This window comes from Babylonia areolata, chromosome 2 (assembly GCF_041734735.1).
Source record: "Babylonia areolata isolate BAREFJ2019XMU chromosome 2, ASM4173473v1, whole genome shotgun sequence".
Taxonomy (NCBI): Eukaryota; Metazoa; Mollusca; class Gastropoda; order Neogastropoda; family Buccinidae; genus Babylonia; species Babylonia areolata.
This window is the reverse complement of record NC_134877.1, coordinates 22,502,925-22,526,139: the sequence shown is the minus strand read 5'-3', so window position 1 is coordinate 22,526,139 and position 23,215 is coordinate 22,502,925. Positions and strand designations below refer to the sequence as shown.

The following is a 23,215-nucleotide window of genomic DNA, read 5'->3' as shown; positions in this document are numbered from 1 at the left end:
TACAGCACCACCCTTTTTTTTTCTTTTTTCTTTTTTTTTGTTTTTTTTCATGTCTGCAGTTTTATTTGTTTTTCCTATCAAAGTTGATTTTTTTAACAGAATTTTGCCAGGAACAACCCTTTTGTTGCCGTGGGTTCTTTTACGTGCGTTAAGTGCATGCTGCACACGGGATGTCGGTTTATCGTCTCATATGAATGGCTAGCGCACAGACCACCACTCAAGGTCTAGTGGAGGGGGAGAAAATATCGGTGGCTGAGCAGTGATTCGAACCAGTGCGCTCAGATTCTCTCACTTCCTAGGCGGACATGTTACCTCCAGGCCATCACTCCACTATGGCACAACAAGTAAACAAGTAGGAGTTCCAAATGACCTTGAACTTCATGTAGTCTCCTTTCCAAACTGCTACCGTTACAATGAGTTGTCATCGTCAGTACTTTTTTTTTTTTTTTTTTTTTTCCAGCTTAGAGCAGGCTTAAGTGTTCAGTGAACTTCATCTTTGGTATTAATATTTTTTGTACACAGGAGAATTTGTGACATTGCGTTGTGCAGAGTCAAAGATAAAATGTACTCATTATCTCCCCTTAACCCCCTCTCCGTTCCTTCTATTATGTCCTTGTCCTCCACACTACTGAACTTTTATTTTTAATGTTACATTCTTCCCCAAGTTTCTTACCCAAAAAGGACTTAATGTGTTCAGTTTATTATATATGCAAAATCCCCCCCCCCCCCCCCTCCCTGAAAACAGAGTATGGCTGCATATATGGTGAGGTAAAAACGGTCATACACGTAAAAGCCCACTCGTGTTCATACGAGTGAATGTGGGAGTTGCGGCCAACAAACGAAGAAGAAGAATATATATATGCAAGATGCAGATATACACATACATTGTGCACAAGTTCTTGTAACAGTTTTCCAGTTGATAGATAAGAGTCAGAAGTACTTCGAACGGATGAGAATGTCAGGGATGTATACCTCTCACTGTTAGTCTCATTGATTGAAACTGTGCCTACTTTTTCAGAGTTGTCGGCAGTTTTGACTTACACACATGTTAGCTTAGCAGTATTGTAAACAATTTTTCTTCTTCTTTTTTTAATTTTTTTTTTTCAGCAAAAGACAAAAAACTTTGTACGTATATGTCTGAGTCTGACACACAAAAGCTGAAGTATTGAAATCAATTCTGTCCTTTTTTTTTCTTATCTGAAACAGTCATGTGTAATAAGCAATTGACACTGAAACAGAAGAGCACACACACACACACACACACACAGATATAGATAGATAGATATAGATATATAGACAGAGAGAGACAGAGAGAGAGAGACACAGAGAGAGAGAGAGATGCATAAATAGCTTGTTCTCCCTGATTGAACACACACCAGTCATATGACTCACATAATGACTTTAATGAATGAGTCTGAAAGGGTGGGAGGAAGTATTCCTGCATAGACTCAAATGCACACTCATCATATCATATATGTTTTCACTGCTGCGATCAGAAGTACATTGATGGCATCACGATCTGATGCATAAGTAGATATGCGGAGTCGTAGGTGAATTAGACTGTTGTGGACCTTGTGCTTCATCCATTATTCAAGCGCATGAACACGAACTTACTGTACATACACCTGTACCTTAGCCTTGAAGGACTCTCTGAAGGGGACAGGCAGTGGTTTTGAGCCTCTCAGCGAACTCTGGCCGCCCGCCTGTGGCTGTTGTTTGCCCGAGGGTTTGTTAATCTTAATGACGGGCGCCATAGCCGAATGCTTAAAGCGTTGGACTTTCGATCTGAGGGTCTCGGGTTCGAATCACGGTGACGGCGCCTGGTGGGTAAAGGGTGGAGATTTTTACGATCTCCCAGGTCAACATATGTGCAGACCTGCCAGAGCCTGAACCCCCTTCGTGTGTATGCGCAAGCATGAGATCAAATAGTGAATACGCACGTTAAAGATCCTGTAATCCATGTCAGCGTTCGGTGGGTAATGGAAACAAGAACATACCCAGCATGCAAACCCCTGAAAACGGAGTATGGCTGCCTACATGGCGGGGTAAAAACGGTCATACACGTAAAAGCCCACTCGCGTATATACGAGTGAACGTGGGAGTTGAAGCCCACGAACGCAGAAGAAGAAGTTAATCTTAATGTGAAGGAAATTCCGTAGATCTCGGCGTACATTATGGTTATTTGTTAACCTTGGACGTTGTAACTCTGCAGCTCCTTCTTCTTCTCTTTCTGACCCCACTTGATCCCTCTCTTGTGTAAATCATGTGAAGGTGGGAGGGCCAGGTCTGTTTATTTGTATGTATGTATGTATGTATATGTGTATATGTGTATATATATGTGTATATATATATATGTGTATGTTTGTGTATGTGCGTGTGTGTGTAATGTGTGTGTGTGTGTAATGTGTGTGTGTGTGTGTGTGTGTGTGTGTGTGTATACACACACATTATATGTACATGTGTGTATGTGTATGTATACATACATGTGTATGTATGTATGTATGTATGTGTGTATGTGTGTGTGTGTGTGTGTGTGTATACACACACACACACATTATATATACATGTGTGTATGTGTATGTATACATACATGTGTATGTATGTGTGTGTGTGTGTGTGTGTGTGTGTGTGTGTTTATATATATATATATATATATATATATATATATAGAGAGAGAGAGAGAGAGAGAGAGAGATAGATACATAGATAGATACATAGATATAGATATATGTCACTTAGTTTGAAGTATGTAGATTTTAGCCAGCGTGATGTGAGATAGTCTGACACATATATGTATTTTAGCAAATGTGATGTGAGACTACTATGTCTGTTTATTAATTTTATTCTATTTTATTTCATTTCAGCTTATACATGAACACTTCCCACCCGTTCAGACTCATTCATATTCAATTTTTATTCTAGTTTATTTATTATACATATTTTTATATCACTAAGTCTTAAATTTGTATATCTCACTGTAAAGCGCAGTGAGCCTCATTTGAGATGGGGGTACGGTGCTATATAAGCCTGCATATTATTATTATTATTAGTAGTAGTATGTATTTCTTTGTTCTGATTAACCCTTTCACTGCCAGACAATTCAGAGTGCAAAATTCCCTTGTGCTATGAACACAGTAAATATGATGTCTAAGTACAGCTGGGGATTCCCCCTGTGATGGGTAGAAAACATGACTTACCCTACCACTGAACATTAAGAGCAGTAGGTTCATGGATAACAGACCCATGATCTGGTCACCCTTCAGTGACATGGGGTCCTCTACCTAGCTGCTGCATAAATGCGAGTTTGGCAGTGAAAGGGTTAAGCTGCCATCAGTATCTTTTCTACAGGGGGATGGAAGTGAGTTTAGGGAATACTTTGGTGTGTGTTTGTGTGTGTCACTGTGTGTTTATGTTTTGTTTGTGCGTCTGTGTCTTCGTGTCTGTGTGTGAGTGAGTGAGTCTTCAGTTCATCATCTTTTCACTTTAACAAGTTTTAAGTGATATTTCTCTCTGCGTGTGTGTGTGTGTGTGTGTGTGTGTGTGTGTGTGTGTGTGTGTGCTCATCTGAGCATGAAACAATACAACATACAATCTGGGACAATACAAAGCATTCTGTTGTTCGTCTTGTGCGTTCTTTGGTCTACATCAGACCATGTATTGTATGTCACTCAAAGCCTGTGTGTCCACACTGTCGCAGGACTGGCTGCATATTTTCAGCATTTTGTTGTTCATCTTGTGCGTTCTATGGCCCAGACTTGTACATCAGACCATGTATTGTATGTCACTCAAAGCCTGTGTGTCCACACTGTCGCAGGACTGGCCGCATGTTTCATCCATCATCTGTCGTGAAGGTGACACACTTGGGTATGCTGGCAGGTGTACACATATATCATACGTGTATATATAACTCATACTTGCTGAGAATATGCCATGAACCATATTATTTCTTTGTGCTTATCAGGACATGTCATTCTTTATATATGTCTGTGTGTGTCTGTGTGTGTGTCTGTGTGTCGGTGTGTGTGTGTGTGTGAATAGAATAGAATAGAATAGATTTTATTGTCATGTAACCTTAAGGTTTATAAGACACAAGTGCAATGGTAAATGAATGAATGAATGAAAAACACACAATTAATCAATCAATTAATGCAATGAATTGCAGCAGCATTCATAAACAAATTTTCCTTGTCTTGTTTGTATATATTCATCATCTGTTAGCATCACCTGACTCAGTGACTGGGAATATTTCCTGTGTTATTCAAATTTTGAATACCTTTTAAAAATTGTTGCCTTAAGGTTTTATATTTAATACAATGATCAAGAAGATGGATTTCGTCTTCCAGGATGTTACACTTGTTGCACAGTCTGTCTTCTTGTGTAATATTTAAATATCTACATACATTTCTCAATGTTCAGGTCATGCGTGCTTATTCTGAGTTTCGTTAAAGCTTGTCTGTGTTTTGTATCTGATGTGTGTGTGTGTGTGTGTGTGTGTGTGTGTGTGAATTTCCCTCTGGGAGGGGCTCCAGGGGGACTTGTTTAAATATATTGCACCTCACCTGAGGGGTGACATGACTTCAGTGTTCTTGCATTGTGTGACTCGGTCTGTGTGTATGTTTTTTTTTCTTTTTTCTTTTTTAGTGTGTGTGTGTGTGTGTGTGTGTTGTCTTTGTGTGTGTGTGTGTGTGTGTGTGTGTGTGTGTAATACAGTATAGTCTCAATACAATCATTGATTATAGTCTGGGACAATAACTGAATAAGAAACATTCTGTTGTTTCGTCTCGTGCCGTGTGTGTGTGTGTGTGTGTGTGTGTGTGTGTATTGTGGTTTTTTTTGTTATTTGTTTTTTTGTTTTGTTTTGTTTTTTGTGTGTGTGTGTGTTATTGTGTGTGTGTGTAATCCAGTATGGTCTCAATACAATAATTAAAATATATATAGTCTGGGACAATAACTAAATAAGAAACATTCTGTTGTTTGTCTCATACCTTGTTTGTGTGTGTGTATGTGTGTGGTGTGTGTGTGTGTGTGTAATCCAAATCCAGTATGGTCTCAATACAATAATTGAAATATATATATATAGTCTGGGACAATAACTGAATAAGAAACATTCCGTTGTTTCGACTTGTACCTTCTGAGTTACATAGCCCAGATGTCTCCATCAGGCTCTGTCAACAAGCCTGTGTCCTTTCTGTCACAGAAGTGAAACAGTGGTGTGGGTTGACAGGTGCAGGCACATCCATCATTCCATGGATATATATTTGGTGGAAAATGTGTCATGGATCATATTGCGGGAAATGTTTTTCAGCGTTTTACTTTTAGTGCTGGCTGAAAAGTGAAAGGGGGGGGGGGGAGGGGGGAGCCGTGGAAGCCTGCGGCGGGGCTCGGGGTGGGGTGGGGGTGGTGCGGGGGGTGTTTGTGTGTCTCTGTGACCTGGAGAGCAATGCCCAGTGGGGAGATATATCTTCACCACCTGGTAGGTCCACTTATGATGGGACAGGCTGAAGGGTAGAGACCACTATTTTATAGTGATCCACACTTGGAGCCGGGGGGGGGGGGGGGGGGGGGGGGGTTGGGCGGGTTTGTACGGTCAGTACCAGTAGTACAATCTGGTGATTGTACTCCCCCTGACTAGTACAATCTGCTGCAGAAATGCCGGCGAGAGTAATTTCTAAGAGATGCTTGAGGATGGTGTTGTCTATAGCCCCTGGTAGGTGGGGGTAAAAACTAAAAGGCGTAAATCACAAGTAAGTGTGCTTCCCCATTTCTTTTCACAAATGACAACTCAAGTTATGATCCTATTCAGATGGCTTCATGTTGTTGTTTCCCCCCCCTCCCCATAACTGCCAGAAGTGAAAGAGAGCTTCTCTCTCTCTCATTCTCTGTCTCTGTCTCTCTCTGTCTGTCTGTCTGTCTATCTCTCTCTCTCTCTCTCTCTCTGTCTCTGTCTGTCTGTCTGTCTCTCTCTGTCTCTCTTTCTCTCTCTGTCTCTCTTTCTCTCTCTCTCTCTGTGATACACATACACACACACACCACACACACACACATGGTGGTGTGTCCATCGAGATCGATGATGACCATCGTTGTCATCCAGCTGGGGGAGGGTGGTGGTGGGGTGGGGGGGAGGATGCTCATGAATCTATCTGTGAATGCGCAGATGGCTGAATAGTCCAATCTGCGCACGAAATGTTCGCTGACAGTTGGGGCAGACAAAGACAGGCATACCATTGTCAGGGAGCTTGTTTGCCCGTGACTTTCTGGCCTGCCTCTTCTGAACAGCTGCAGCAGTCCTGTTGGCCTCCCACAACTTGGCGCCTTTGTGCACAGCAGCGCGCCATTTGTCACGGTCCACTGCAGATTCCTCCCAGGAGTCAGGGTTGATATCAAACACTTTCAGAGAGACTTTCAGAGTATCTCTGAAGCGCTTCTTCTGACCTCCATGTGATCTCTTCCCTTGTTGCAGCTCGCCATAGAAGAGCCTTTTGGGCAGCCGATGGTCTGGCATGCGCGCCACGTGTCCAGCCCAGCAAAGCTGGGACTGCATCAGGATGGTGAAGATGCTGGGAAGGGTGGCTTTTGCGAGCACCTCTGTGTCTGGGGTCTTGTCTTGCCACTTGATGTTCAGTAGCTTCCTGAGGCATGTTGTGTGGAAGTGGTTCAGCTTCTTGGCATGTCGTTGGTACACTGTCCAAGTTTCGCAGGCGTACAGTAGTGTGGGGAGAACTACTGCTCTGTAGACCTTTAGCTTGGTCTCAAGACTAATGCCTCTTCTGTTCCAGACATTTGCATTGAGTCTGCCAAAAGTTGCGCTTGCTCTTGCAATCCTGACGTTCACTTCATCGTCGATGGTTGCATTTCGTGACAGTGTGCTGCCAAGGTATGTGAAGCGCTCCACTGCACTGAGTCTCTGACCGTTGACTGTGATGTTGGGCTCAACGTAGGGTTTCCCTGGGGCTGGCTGATGGAGAACTTCAGTTTTCCTCGTGCTGATGGTAAGGCCGAAGTTCCTGCTGGCAGTGGCAAACTTGTCGACGCTGAGTTGCATGTCAGCTTCAGATCCAGCATTGAGGGCACAATCATCAGCAAACAAAAAGTCTCTGATGATGTGATGAAGGATGAAAGGTCATTTTGGATGACTGATGACTTGCGCGATGAGTTTGTTTAAAGTGAAGAGGAGTTGCGCAACGTCGACCTCACTCTCTTGTCCGGGTCCACCAATTTCCAGTGGCAAGACTAAGTCGAGACGACTGGAGGATGAGCACGGATGCAGTGGATGACCAAGATATCCTTTCAGTGTTTCATCTTGCTCTCTGCACTCCACAGTGCGTTGCTGTAACCGCCTTTCTCTCCGTTGAACCGATAGGTTTCTTCCGCAGATTCTGCCGGATCCAGACTTCGCATGCATGGGTAGACACACCCCGGGGGACACACACACATACACACACACACACACACACACACTCCTCCTCCACTAGACCTTGAGTGGTGGTCTGGACGATAGTCATTCGGATGAGACGATAAACCGAGGTCCCGTGTGCATCAAGCACTTAGCGCATGTAAATGAACCCATGGCAACATTCTGCAGAAAAATCCACTTCGATAGGAAAAACAAAACTGCATGCAGGAAAACAAAAACAAAAAAAGGGGTGGCGCTGTTGCGTAGCGACGCTCTCTCCCTTGGGAGAGCAGCCCGAATTTCACACAGAGAAATCTGTTGGGATAAAAAGAGAAATACAATACACACAATACAATACTTGTATGTGAGTGGGTTCTGACCAAGGCTATTGAGTTAAGAGAGAAATGTGTGTGTGTCCTCAGCTGAGCTCTTCAGGTGATATCACCCCTGTCCTGTGTGTGTGTGTGTGTGTGTGTGTGTATGTGTGTGTGTGTGTGTACTGTGTGTGTGTGTGTGTGTGTGTGTACACTCCTGTGTGTGTGTGTGTGTACTGTGTGTGTGTGGGGGGGGGAGGGGATGGGGGGTGGGGGGGGTGTATTTACAGCACCAACTCTCCAAACATGTCTTGATTTTATGATCATAATCATAATCATGATTGTCATAACGATAATATCGTGTATAAAGGATCTGTCCCATAACATCTCTTATTTGCTGAAGTTCTGGATTTATCTCCCAACCTGTAGATATAGAAGAGAGACTGATGGCAGCTTAAAAAGAGAGTTGATCTGCTCCACCCCAGAAAACACATATGACTGCCTTCGTGGCGGGGTAAAAACGGTCATGCACGTAAAAGCCCACCCATGCGCCTACAATTGAATGTGGGAGTTGCAGCCCACAAAGTAAGAAGAAGAAGAAGATCTGCTCTGATGGTTATTTCGGCCATTTAAAAAAATACACCTGAATACAGTGAATTATTATCTTGCTAGGTGGAAAATCTTTAAATAAAACTAGATGGGTTTAAAGCTGTAATCTTTTTTGGCATACATGTGTGTGTGTGCGCGCGCGCGCGTGTGTGTGTGTATGTGTGTGTGTGTGTGTGTGTGTTGCATGAATTGAATGCTCACACGCACATGCACATGCGCACGCACACACATGTTAACCTCCACCTCCGCACACTCACCAGCACACACACACACGCACACAGGGATACATGTACATGCACAAAAACACATCCATTTTCTAGTCTCTGTATTGCCAAACCACCACAGAAAACCACCTTGAAGCAGAAGTGTTTCAGTGTGCCAAAGAAGTGTGCCACCAAAAAACTGGAACAAGATTATGGGTCAAACTAGAACTGGTTCCAGTCCACCCACCCACCCAATCTGCTGTTTTCACCTAACATGAGTTACACTGACAGCATAGGACAATATTATTAGCGTCAAATCACGGCAGGGTGGGGTAAATAAACAAAACAGTCATACACGGATCTGAGTGTGTTTGTGTGCGTGCCTGAAATCTGATTGAACGACACAGGAAACGAATGATGAGCGCCCAGTGGCAGCTGTCAGTCGGCTCTACCCAGGTAGTGCAGCATGTTGTGCAAATGACCCCGTGTTTGTAAAGCGCTTAGAGCGTGGTCTCCGATGGAGGGAAGGTGCAAAATAAGTATCCATACCAATCAGTCAATCAGAAATCATACCTCCACCCACTTACGTCTGTTGCCTCCCCCCCCCCCCCCCCCCCCATCCCCGCCCCGACCCGGGACACACAATAAGCCACCAACAGGCGCTGTCTAGCCATCCTGGTCCTGTGCCAGTCGTTCCCAGGTGGTGTATGTCATCTGCATGTCAGTCTACCTCCCAAGTGGCGGCACCATGTCAGATCATACAACATGAAAGTAACACCCAGCCTGCAAAGACTGACTAGAGCGTGGGTTGATCCTGCAATGCAGCCAGCAGCTGGGACAGTCAGTTTGCTGATGGGGCACTGCATGGATGGAAAGCATTGTTGACAGCATCAGTCAGTGCATTTACAGGCGCAGTAGCCGAGTGGTTAAAGTGTTGGTCTTTCAGTCTGAGGATCCCGGGTTTGAATCTCGGTAACGGCGCCTGGTGGGTAAAGGGTGGAGATTTTTTTTATCTCCCAGGTCAACATGATTATGTGCAGACCTGCTTAGTGCTTGAACCTCAATCGTGTGTATACGGCAAGCAGAAGATCAACTAAGTACGTTAAAGATCCTGTAATCCATGTTAGCGTTCGGTTGGTTATGGAAACAAGAACATACCCAGGATGCACACCGGTGAAAACGGAGTATGGATGCCTGCATGGTGGGGTAAAAATGGTCATGCACGTAAAAGCCCATTCGTGTACATACGAGTGAACGTGGGAGTTGAAGCCAACAAACGAAGAAGAAGAAGAAAAAGCATTTATAGTGAAATGGTAGGGATGGATGCCTGCTGATGTTGAGTGCAGTATGGATGAGGGACGTTAGCGTTGAGTATTGACACACTTCACACAAAAAGTTGAGGACCACTCATTGAAAGCAGGTACGTTTTCATAAAATACTTAAGAAAATCGAGAGATGATGTAGATTATGTAGGGTGCATTTGGTCTGCCACTTGGAGGAGAAAGGTGGCAGAATGGTTAAGACACTCAGCTGCCTCTTCATCGTCATCAATATAAACACAATAGTCTCAAAGTCTGTGGCCTTTCATGCCCTGCTCTCATGGTGACCTCAGTTTCGATACCCCTCCACTTCCGTGCTTGGGGTGAGTCCTGTCAATGTCGTCAGTGTCGGCAGATTCATGGGGGGCTTTTGTTTGAGGGACGTGGTGGCGGTCTCCACTGTGGGAGGGACGCTCACTCAGTCTGGCTCCGCGACTAAGCCATTATTGTCGTTAGTAGGGGGCTTAGTAGGTGGTGTCCTAAGTACGTTAAAATAGAACAGGCACCACTGAACACCACCGAAGTGACTCAGCAGCAGTGCAGGGTCTCCTCTGGTGTGTGGCCCCCTGGCGACCTAACATCGATGGTTCCCTGTGGACTGCCGACGCTGGAACTGCGACGGACGAACCCGGGTGTGGCCGTGTATGGGGGAATCTGAATGAGCGGCGTGGGAGTAATGCCACTGAAATGGTGCAGATGATGGGGCAGCAAAAAACAAAACAAAACAAAAAAAAAAAAAAAAGAAAAGAAAAAAAGAAAAAAAAGACACTCAGCTGCCGATACAGACAGTCCTTGAGGGTGTGGGTTCAAATCGGTTTATCGTCTTCATCCGAAAGACCCGACACTCAGTTTGATCTTCCAGTCGACGGGCGCAATAGCCGAGTGGTTAAAGCATTGGACTGTCAATCTGAGGGTCCCGTGTTCAAATCACGGTGACGGCGCCTGGTGGGTAAAGGGTGGAGATTTTTACGATCTCCCAGGTCAACATATGTGCAGACCTGCTAGTGCCTGAATCCCCTTTGTGTGTATATGCAAGCAGAAGATCAAATATGCACGTTAAAGATCCTGTAATCCATGTCAGCGTTCGGTGGGTTATGGAAACAAGAACATACCCAGCATGCACACCCCCGAAAACGGAGGATGGCTGCCTACATGGTGGGGTAAAAACGGTAATACACGTAAAAGCCCACTCGTGTGCATACGAGTGAACGTGGGAGTTGCAGGCCACGAACGCAGAAGAAGAAGAAGAAGATCTTCCAGTCAAACTTGGGAGAAAGGGCGAGAGTGGGATTTGACCTTGAGGTCAGACAGTGGAGAGGCCAGTCCATGGAAAACCTTGCGCTGAGTTGCATGCCTCTTGAGTGTGACAGCTCGGGTGGTATAACACCACCACCACCCAAGCCATCCAGTCTGTTGAATGGCTGAATTTTTTTTTAAGTGTCACCAGCTGGTACAAACATTAGGAAGTGATTGTTTTTTTTACTCAGTTTCCTCTTTGGTTTGGTTAGTCTGTGTGTGACATGCTCTGCCGTGCTGGGAGTACAGGTGTGTGTGTGTGTGTGTGTGTGTGTGCTTTGAAATTGATCCAGTGACAGCTGATTGAGGTAGGGTTGTTGTTTTTTGTTGTTGTTGTTGTTGTTGTTTTTTGCTTTGATTTTAGTGTTGAGATGTGTTGGAGCTGATAAGTTGTAAGTAATTTTGCACACACACACACACACACACACACACATGCATATGCATATATATATACATGTATATATGTGGTCACATGCATAGATACACTCAGTGACTTGCACACTTTCACTCGCTCACTCACACACATGCACACTCACATGCATGCAAGCATGCACAGACACGCGCATGCGCGCGCGTGCACACACACACACTCACACACTCACACACACACTCTTTTTGTCTTTCTCACTTGTCTGTCTCACTAATTCTCTCTCTCCCTGTCTCTATGCCTGCCTGTCTGTCTCTCTCTCTCTGTGTCTCTCAACAGTGTTGCGCAGTGTAAAATTCTAGTCCAGAAAGTCTATTCTAAATGCAGGCCCTCAAGCAGTCAGGCAGTCACATGTTCAAACTCTCATGAGCCTTTGCACTCACATAATAAAGATCACACCTTTACCGTGCAGTATCTTCTTCTTCCTCTTTGTTCATGGGCTGCAACTCCCACGTTCACATGTACATGAGTGGGCTTTTACGAGTATGACTGATTTTACCCCACCATGTAGGCAGCCATACTCTGTTTTCAGGAATGTGCATGCTGGGAATGTTCTTGTTTCCATTACCCATGGAACGCTGACGTGGATTACAGGATCTTTAATGTGCGTGTTTGATCTTCTGCATGCCGTATACACACGAATGGGGTTCAGGCACATGCAGGTCTGCACATACGTTGGCCTAGGAGATCAGAAACAAATCTTCACCCTTAACCTATAAAGATTCGAACCTGGGACCCTCAGATGGAAAGTTCAGTGCTTTAACCACTCGGCTATTGCGCCTGTCAGTTCTGAATACTGGAGAAGTTTTGATTATACACCTCACAAATACCAGTTGTTGTTTTTTCTCTTTGAGCATTAGGGCGTTTGTAGTGCAGCTGCCATATTCACCTGTATTTTCAGATTAGAGTGGGAGTTTATGAACATTTTCACCCCTTCAGATAGGCTGCCATACTGTTTTTGGAGATGTGTGTTTTATCTTCAGTTTAACATCTATTCACTGTAAGTGTTTTTAGATGGAAAGGAGTAAAGTAGTGGATAAAGGAAAGGGAATGCATGTGAATATTAGGGTAAAAAAGTGTTCATGTTATGTATCAGAGGAAAAGTATATTATAAGAAAAGGTCTAAAGAGATTGTGTTAAGTATTGAATGAGGTGTCATGGGAAGGAGAATATGTATATGCATTTCAACAAGTATTAACCTACAACAATTTAAATATAAATAACAACATTGATTATAATACATCAAAGGAGGATACTAACTGGACTGGAGTTTAAAATTTCCGAAAACATTCTGAGCAATGAATAATCTTTCAAAATCTTTTCAGTGGCTAATGAAATATTGGAAGAAAAGTCATCAACTACATCTTTTGGAATTAACTGTCTTATGCTCGGACAATGAATGAGTAGGTGACTTACAGTTATTTGCTTACTGTATATATATTTTATATTTTTAGAAAATTTTGTACGAAAGGCACTCAAACAAATTCTGTATATTAGATTTGTAATTTGTCTTGAATGTGCTGCTGGTGTCAAATTTAGAAAATGTTTGGGATGAGCTGCATTCTTTGTGTTAACACAACACTGGCAATATTGATTATTTGAATCTATAAGTAATTTCTTAAATCGATTTCTAGATACATTTTCTGCACAACTAATGCATTCATATAGATCTAACTGGATGTCTCTCTCTGTGTGTATTTGGTATATCATGTTTGCATTATAACCCACGGAACGGTGATATGGAAGACAGGATCTCAAAACTTGCATGTGTTTTATTTTTTTTGCATGTTGCATATATAAATAAAAATTCCATGCTTAGCAAAAGAAGTTCCTGTTTGAACAAAAAATGATAATAATAACTCCTCTTGTTGTTGTGTCAGAATAAGAGGTCAAAGTGCCAAGTTTAGAGAATACAAAAAATATAAATATAACAGTAAATGCAGTTTGCATATAATTAGGCTTCATTTTTTAATTTTTTTGTGCCCATCCCAGAGGTACAATATTGTTTTAAACAAGATGACTGGAAAGAACTGAATTTTTCCTATTTTTATGCCAAATTTGGTGTCAACTGACAAAGTATTTGCAGATAAAATGAAAATGTCAGTGTTAAAGTTTACCACGGACACACAGACACACACAGTGACACACACACACACACACACACACACACACACACACACACACTCACACACACACACACACACAGACAACCGAACACCGGGTTAAAACATACTCACTTTGTTTACACAAATGAGTCAAAAAAAGGAAATAAGGCAACAGCAGGGAGATTGGAAAAAAAAAACCCAAAACAAAAAAAACCCCAACAACTTCAACCCTTAACCTGCCATGCACAGACACTGGGATCAAATATGAGACCCAGTCCCTCAGATTTGACAGTCCTGATGACGGGCGCAATAGCCAAGTGGTTAAAGCATTGGACTGTCAATCTGAGGGTCCCATCACGGTGGCAGCGCCTGGTGGGTAAAGGGTGGAGATTTTTACGATCTCCCAGGTCAACATATGTGCAGACCTGCTAGTGCCTGAACCCCCTTCGTGTGTATATGCAAGCAGAAGATCAAATACGCACGTTAAAGATCCCGTAATCCATGTCAGCGTTTGGTGGGTTATGGAAACAAGAACATACCCAGCATGCACATCCCCGAAAACGGAGTATGGCTGCCTACATGGTGGGGTAAAAACGGTCATACACGTAAAAGCCCACTCGTGTGCATACGAGTGAACGTGGGAGTAGCAGCCCACGAATGCAGAAGAAGAAGAAGAAGAAGACAGTCCTGGTATGGCCCTGTGCGGTTGGCTGGACTAAAAACGACAAGAACAAGAACAAGATGTCATGTGTCTGCTTTGTTCCAGGTGTTCATCCAGAAGGGACACTGCCCATTTTGAAGGCTGCGGTAGCAGAGTCAGAGAGAGTTAGTTCTTCAGTACCCCCCTCATCATGTCGGCCAAGGCGATCAGCGAAGCCAAGGGCAAGGAACTCTTGAACCGTTTCCTGGAGGGCACGGCCATGCACAACAAAGTGGCCTCCGTGGCGGAGGACGTCAACTGGAACCAGCTGACAGCGGACAACCCATGGTTGAATGAGCAGGTGTGTGTGTGTGTGTGTGTAGGAGGGTTGTGTGTGTGTGTGTGTGTTAGGTTGTGGATGTGTGTGTTTGTGTGTAAGAACATGTGTGTGGGTGTTGATGTTTTAGATTTTGATGATCATCAACATTGATCATCAGTGTCATTGTTATCATCACTGCTATCATCATCATCATCGTCAGTCACAATCATCATCACCACCACCACCACCACCACCACTACCATTATAATCATCATCATCAATAACAAACCATTATTATCATCGCCACCATCATCAATGAATACCACCACCACCACCACCATCACAACCTCCACCATTATCTCTTCACCAACCTAATCATCACCTCCACAACCGTCATATTCATACATTCATCATCCTGATCATTATCACCATCATTGTCATCAGTGATGATTCCTACAGAATATGGAAATGGATACTTATACAGCGCCTACCTTTGGTCAGAGTCCAAACTGTTGCTTTACAAACACTGAGTCGTTTGTACAAGTTGCCTAGCCTACCTGGGTAGAGCCGACTGACAGCTGCCATTGGGCGCTCATCATTTGTTTCCTTTGTCATTCAACCAGGTTTCAGTCATGCACTCACACACACACACACATGCGCGCACACAAACACGCACGCACACACACTTTCACTTACTCGCATGAGTAAACAGTAATTTCTTTCCCCCCCTCGATTTTTTTCCTACCCTCGTCTGATATCACTTACAGTGAAAAGACAAACTAAAGAACGAACAGACATGTATTATATGCAACATTTTATGTGTATGATTGTTTTGGTTTTTTGTTGTTGTTTTTTTTAAATTTGATCTGCCATGTTGGCATCAACCCATTTGGAGGTGTGCATGCTTGGTATTTTATTGGGTTTTTTTAAGCCACCAAACATTGACATGGATTACAGGATCTTTAACTTGCGTATTTGATCTTCTGCGTGTGTACACACACACACACACACACACACACATACACAAAGGGGGTTCAGGCACCAGCAGGTCTGCACATATGTTGGCCTGGGAGATCAGAAAAATCTCCACCCTTAACTCTTTCACCGGCCAGGTTTCTTTGTGAAAAACACTCCTGAGCGTCAAATATTTTTTTGGGAAACGATGCTCTCAGTCACATGGTTCGGTTCCTGTCAAAACGACACAACGGACTTGTTCACTTCAGACCTGGTCAGGGGGGGCAAAGTTTAGTCATTGTTCTGTTGGCGGGGAACCTGTCTGCAGCTGTCCAGCTTTTTTTTTTTTTTTTTTTTTTTTTTTTTTGCTGTCCCATCATCTGCACCGTTTCAGTGGCATTACTCCCACGCCGCTCATTCCAGCGTCGGCAGTCCACAGGGAACCATCAATGTTAGGTCGCCAGGAGGCCACACACCAGAGGAGACCCTGCACTGCTGCTGAGTCACTTCGGTGGTGTTAAGTGGTGCCTGTTCTGTTTTAATGTACTCAGGACACCACCTACTAAGCCCCGTACTAACGACAATAATGCCTAAGTCGCGGAGCCAGCTGTCCAGCTTTGTTACAATGTGAAAATGGTCTCATCGCAATTCATCTTTATTCGTATCTTATCTGTCTATTATAATCAATGTGCAGTATAGTAGGCTATGTTTATAGTCATATTCAAATAATGTTTCTTAATTCTTTCTGTTTTTTACATTAAGAATACTAGTTATTACCTGCAGTGTGTGGATGTATGTATGAAACGGTGTATGTGATATTTTATTTTACATTTGTATCTTCGTAATATTCGTAAAAGCTGTTGTTGGACTTTTACAGTTATGGTCCCCATGTTGTTTACTTGTCTATGTTGTGATGATGCACCTGACCATATTTCTCCAGTTGGAGATAATAAAGTTAGTCTTATCTTATCTTCTTATCTATCTTATCTTATCTTATCAACATGACTCCTCAGTGTCGACAAAAAGTCGCCTGTGGTCGTGAATGAGTTAACCCACCAGGTGTGACGGGGATTGAACACAGGAAACTGGGGTGAGAATCGAGCACAGCACTGTTAGTTTAACATTTGACCACTGCTGCACCTGTCGTTTGTGATATGTGATATGTGATGTGTGTTTTGTGTGTGTGTGTGTGTGTGTGTGTGTGTGTGTGTGTGTGTGTGTGTGTGACATGTGATGTGTGTGTGTGAGAGAGAGTTCATGCATGTGTGTGTGTGAGTGTGTGTGTGTGCGTGTGTGTTTGTGTTGTGTGTGTGACATGTGATGTGTGTGTGTGTGTGTGACATGTGATGTGTGTGTGTGACATGTGATGTGTGTGTGTGACATGTGATGTGTGTGTGTGACGTGTGTGTGTGTGACATATGATGTGTGTGTGTGACGTGTGTGTGTGACATGTGATGTGTGTGTGTGACATGTGATGTGTGTGTGTGACGTGTGTGTGACATGTGATGTGTGTGTGTGACATGTGATGTGCATGTGTGTGTGTGTAACATGTGATGTGTGTGTGTGTGTGTGTGTTCCAGAAACTGGTGGTGAAGCCGGACCAGCTGATCAAGCGGCGGGGGAAGCTGGGACTGATCAAGGCCGGTGTGGACCTGGCCGGGGTGAAGGAGTGGCTCACCAACAAACTGGGCAAGGACTTTCAGGTACATGCTCTACAGACACCCTTTCTTTCTCCTCCTCCTCCTTCTCCTTCTCCTTCTCCTCCTGAACCTTGGTGAAATGAGATCAGCATGACATCCTTCTTCTTCTTCAGCATTCCCAGGCCATGTTCTGACAGTCGGTCCAGAGTAGGTTACGAAGTCCGCAGTCCGCTGGAGCTCTGTAACCCGTTCCCCCACAACTTTGTCCTGGAGCGCTGCGGGACTGGGCCAGATCTGGCGCCTCAAGCTCTTTGTGTAGAGGGCAGTCTTGCAGGAGGACGTGGGCTGGAGTTTGGTTTGAGGAGCGGTGTCACACGGACATTGGTCTGTGTGGGGGAATTTTTCAGTTTGTAGAGATGGGAGAGGAGCTGGCAGTGGCCTGTGCGCAGTCTGAGGAGGATGACTTGCTGAACTTGACCCAGTTGATGGATGCTGTCCTCCTTAGTAGTAGTAGTAGTTCTTTTTTCATGTATCTATTTATTTTATTTAATATATTTATTTATTTATTTTATTTTATTTTATTTTATTTTTATTATTTAAAAAAAAAAAATTTTCTCAAGGCCTGACTAAGCACGTTGGGTTCCGCTGCTGGTCAGGCATCTGCTTGGCAGATGTGGTGTAGCGTATATGGATTTGTCCGACACACAGTGACGCCTCCTTGAGCTACTGAAACTGAAACTGAAACTGTCACTGTCCTCCTCTGCTCCCGGGTGTAGCCGTTCTCGCCAGCTGTTTCCCGAAGTGGCTGCGCAGAGTGGTCTTTGCCTCCCCAAAGCTAAGGGGGTTGGGCAGCGTGACGTGAGTTTTGAAGTCCAGTTTACATTTTTTTTTCTCCCCCATTGCTTTGTTCAGCGTTTGGTGCTAATTGATATCATGATGTTTGCTGATGAAGAGAAACGCAATGCAGTCCCGGATGAGAGGGAGGGATGGGAAGGGTGTGGGGGGGGGGGGGGGGGGGGGGGGAGATTCCAAATAAATGCAGAATTTGCGACTGAAATCCTGATCGATCTGTAAGCAGTGTTTCACCTTTTTAAAATTTTTTTTTATTTTTTTATTTTTTTATTTTTTAGTATTACTATTATTATTACTACTACCTTTTTCTATATTATAATTATTATTCATTTATTTATTTATTTATGTAAGCTTATCTATTATTTATTCCCCCGTTTTTTTTTTTGTTTTTTTTTTTTTTCTCAAGGCCTGACTAAGCGCGTTGGGTTACGCTGCTGGTCAGGCATCTGCTTGGCAGATGTGGTGTAGCGTATATGGTTTGTCCGAACGCAGTGACGCCTCCTTGAGCAACTGAAACTGAAACTGAAACTCACCTCAGTGAGGTGACACTGACAGCCCATCACTGATGAGAATACTGCTGGACAACAGTGGTCAGAGAGGGTTAAGAAGGAGCTTCTGACTGACAACGGGGGAGAGGTGGGGGGTGGGGTTGTCTCTCTCTCTGTCTCTGTCTGTCTGTCTCTCTGTGTGTTTCTTTGTCTGTCTGTCTGTTTCTCTGTCTGTCTGTCTCTCTGTCTCTGTCTGTCATTCTCTGTCTCTATCTCTCTCTGTCTCTGTCTCTCTCTCTCTCTCTTTGTGTCTGTGTGTGTGTGTGTTTGTGTGTGTGTGTCTCTCTCTCTCTCTCTCTCTCTGTGTCTCTCTCTTTCTCTCTCTGCCTCTCTGTCTCTCTCTTTAGACAGCACAACTCCACCAGTAAAAGTCAGCCTTTTGTAGGCAGATCCAGCAGATGAGAAGAGGAGGGTTTAGGGGAAGGGGGAAGGGGGGGGGGTATGCCCCCCATCCCCCTACCCCCCACACTCCCCCCACTTACCCCCCCTTCCCCCACCCCACCCCTGCATCATCAGCCCCTGTTATTGAATAACAGGACTGGCCAGCAAGCAAATACCTTTCCTGCCAGCTGTTGATTGCTCTCTTTTCTTTCTCTTTTTTTTTTTTTAATCTCTTCTCTCCAGTCTTGCTCTTGGCAGGTGAATAGAAGAGGCAGTATCATTATTGAAGATTCATGCAGAATTTACTGACAGTATTTCTGGAAGACCGTTGACACAGAATTGAATCACGGAAGAGTCAATATTTGTGGACATGTAATTTTAAGGAGGAGTGTTGTTGATTGCGGCAAATTTTGATTTTGAAAAAAAAAAAAAAAAAAATGTTTAAAGAGAAGTTATTCCTGAAGATTGAGACAACATTTAAAGAGGAGTATTCCTGGTTGGTTCAGAAGTTTGAAGAAGAGCGTGATGATGACACAATATCACCAATAAGACAGACTTTTTTACTGATTGATATGGTTACTTATATATATAGCGCCTATCCTCGGTCAGAGACCAAGCTCTAAGCGCTTTACAAACACGGGGTCATTTACACAACAGGTTGCCTACCTGGTTAGAGCTGACTTGACGGCTGCCACTGGGCGCTCATCATTCGTTTCCTGTGTCATTCAATCAGATTTCATGCATGTACACACGCACACACACACACACACACACACACACATGCACACTCAGACAGACATGTAACATTTTACGTGTATGACCGTTTTGTTTATTTTTTTTTTACCCCGCCATGTAGGCAGCCATACTCCGTTTTGGGGGATGTGCATGCTGGGTATACATATATGTTCTTGTTTCCATAACCCACCGAATGCTGACACGGATTACAGGATCTTTAACATGCGTATTTGATCTTCTGTTTGCCGTATACACACGACCAGCAGATAGGAGGGGGAGATGAGGGAGTTGTGGGGGGGAGAGGGGGGTGGGGGGTGGGGGGCATGTCTGCAACCCCTCCCACCCGCCCCCACCCCTCCCCTCATTCTCCGTCTGATGTTAAATCACAGGGCTGGCTACCCACATCCTTTCCCTGCTGCTAGCTGCTGATTTAGCCACTGATTGCTCTCTCTGTCTCTGCCTCTGTTTCTCTTTCACTCTGTCTTTCTGTGTCTGTCTGTCTTTGTATGTCTGCCTCTCTCTCTCTGTCTCTGTCTCTCTGTCTCTCTTTGTCTGTCTCTCTCTCTCGCTGTGTGTCTCTATCTCTGTGTCTCTCTCTGTGTCTCTCCGTGTCTCACAGTCTATCTGTGTGTGTGTGTGTGTGTGTGTGTGTGTCTCTGTGTGTCTCTCTGTGTCTCTCTCTCTCTGTGTCTCTCTGTGTGTCTGTCTGGTCTCTCTCTCTCTTTCTCTTTTTTCTTCTTCTTTTTTTGGGTGGGGTGGGGTGGGGGTTGCATGGGGGGGGGGGGGGGAGTATACTGATTGATGCTGAGTATAGCAAGAGTATTCTGAAAAAACCCAAAAGTGAATTCTTCGTCTTCTTCTTCTTCTTCTTCTTCATTCGTGGGCTGCAACTCCCCCGTTCACTCGTATGTACACGAGTGGGCTTTTATATGAATGACCGTTTTTTCCCCTTCCATGTAAGCGCTGCTTATACTCCGTTTTCTGGGATAGAGTAAATTCAGTTTATGTAAATGAAGAGCAGTGTTTATGGAGATTAACACATGATAATTTATGAGGCAGTAATGCTGGTTGGCTCAGAATTTTTTTTTTTTTTTTGAAGAGGAGTATTTATGAAGTTTGGTTTGGTGATGACTAACAACACCAACGGCATCAGCATTGACATCAAAGTCAACGACGAAAAGCTTAAAACAGTCCACAGCTTCAAATATCTGGGAGCAATCGTGTCAGATGAAGGATCTAAACCAGAAGTACTCTCGAGAATTGCCCAAACAACAATGGCACTCAACAAGCTGAACACCATCTGGAACAACAAAAACATCGCTCTCAGCTCAAAAATCAGACTGATGCGTTCCCTGGTTATTTCAATATTGCTCTACGCCTGCGAGACTTGGACCCTGACTGCGGACATCGAGAGAAGAATCCAAGCTGTCGAGATGAGATGCTTTCGTAGACTACTTGGCATCTCCTACAGAGACCACATCACTAACACGGAAGTGAAGAACAGAATCAAGCAAAGTATTGGACCCTACGAAGACCTTCTGTCCATAGTGAAAAAACGCAAACTTAGGTGGTATGGACACATCTCCCGATCATCTGGTCTTGCCAAAACGTTCCTGCAAGGCACCGTACAAGGAGGCAGAAGGAGAGGACGGCAGAGGAAGAGATGGGAAGACAACATCCGGGGTTGGACAGGCTTGACGCTCGGTGACGCCCTGAGGAAATCAGAAAACCGTGAAGAGTGGAGAGGGGTGGTGGCCAGGTCAGCAGCGGTGCCCCAACGGTCTGAACCCAGACTACGGGAGAGGTGAAGGTGAAGGTGAAGGTGATTTATGAAGATTGACACGGAATTTAAGAGGAGTATGCCTGGTTGATTCAGAACTTTAATACTAAAGAAAAGCGCGACAGCACAACTGAATTCCACCCAAAATCAGCCTTTAACAACAGATCCATAAGATGGGAGCTGTGTTCCTCCCACCCACACCCCCCACCCGAGTTATTGACCCACAGGGCTGGCCACAAATCCCTTCCCAGTGTTGGCTGCTGTTTTAGCTGCGGATTGCTCTCTGTCTGTCTGTCTGTGTGTGTGTGTGTGTGTGTGTGTGTGTGTGTGTGTGTGTGTCTCTCTCTCTCTGTGTGTTTCTCTGTTTGCCCGTCTCTCTTTCTCTCTGTCTGTCTGTCTCTCTGTCTCTGTCTCTGTGCGTGTCTCTCTCTGTCACACACTCTCTCTCTGTCTCTCTGTTTCTGTCTCTCTGTTTCTGTCTGTGTGTCTCTTGTCTGTCTCTCTCTCTCTCTCTCTGTTTCTCTCTGTCTTTGTCTCTCTCTGTCTCTCTGTTTCTCTCTCTGTCTCTCTCTGTTTCTCTGTGTGTCTCTCTCTGTGTGTCTCTCTGTGTCTCAGTCTCTCTCTGTCGTCTCTTTATCTCCGTCTCTGTGTATCTCTCTCTCTTTCTCTTTCTCTCTCTCTCTCTCTCTCTCTCTCTCTCTCTCTCTCTCTCTCTCTGTCTCTCTCTGTCTCTCTCTCTCTCTCTCTCTCTGTCGCTCTCTCTGTGTGTCTCTCTGTCACTCTCTCTCTCTTTCTCTCTCCCTCTCTCTCTGTCTCTCTCTTTAGACAATCCCCACAGTTGGCAGGCTAACCACACCACACCACCAGCTCCATCCCCTTCTTCACCCTCCACACCCCAACCCCCTCCCCCACCATGACCCTACCCCCCTACACCCTCCCCTAGCCTGTGCTGGCAGGGGTGTGGCGCGCGCGCGCACACACACACACACAAACACACACACACACACACACACACACACAGAGTCTGGAGAGATCCCACGGGTAGAATTGAGGAACCAGTGTATTGATTGGGGTGTAGGTTCGATTTTCCCTATCCCCCCCCCCCAACCCCCACCCCCACTCGACACCCCCACCCTCCCCCTCTTCTCCGCCTCCTTCCTGTTGTTGACTTGTTGCCTCCTTCCTGCCAGCCTATCCCCACCCCACCCCACCCCACCCCACCTCCCTGCCACCCTCTCTGCACTGCCTCCCGCCCACACACTCACACAATCTTTCTCACACACACCCCCCCCCAACCCCCCATAAATGCTGCTTGCCCAGTCTCTTCCTCTCTCCTTGTGGCCGATTGATTCTGGGTGTGGGGGTTCAAGGTTTTGGTCAGGACATTTCCGAGGGAGGGACGGAGGGAGAGTGAGTGAGGGAGAGGAGAGGGAAGGAGGGAGGGAGGGAGAGAGAGGGAAAGTGAGGGAGGGAGAGGAGAGGGAGAGTGAGCGAGTAAAGGAGGGAGGGAGAGTGAGTAAGGGAGAGGAGAGTGAGTGAGGGAGGGAGGGAGGGAGAGAGAGTGAGTGATGGAGAGGGAGGGAGTAGAAAGGGAGGAAGGAAGAGGGAGAGGAGAGGGAGGGACAGAGGGAGGGGGGTGGATAGGGAGAGTGAGTGAGTAATGGAGGGAGGAAGAAGGAGAGGGAGAAGGAGAAGAAAGG

The 23,215-nt window shown here is 44.9% G+C and overlaps 1 protein-coding gene across 1 annotated transcript in view; it reads left to right on the top strand.

Annotated features, from left to right (window-relative positions):
- The window catches only part of LOC143299210 (ATP-citrate synthase-like), an 83,217-nt gene that overhangs the window by 4,388 nt on the left and 55,614 nt on the right, over positions 1–23,215 (top strand). Inside the window, 2 exon segments of the mRNA XM_076612404.1 lie at positions 14,433–14,667; positions 17,160–17,282. Of these exon segments, the coding sequence (XP_076468519.1) occupies positions 14,518–14,667; positions 17,160–17,282 (273 nt within the window). The 5' untranslated portion in view covers positions 14,433–14,517.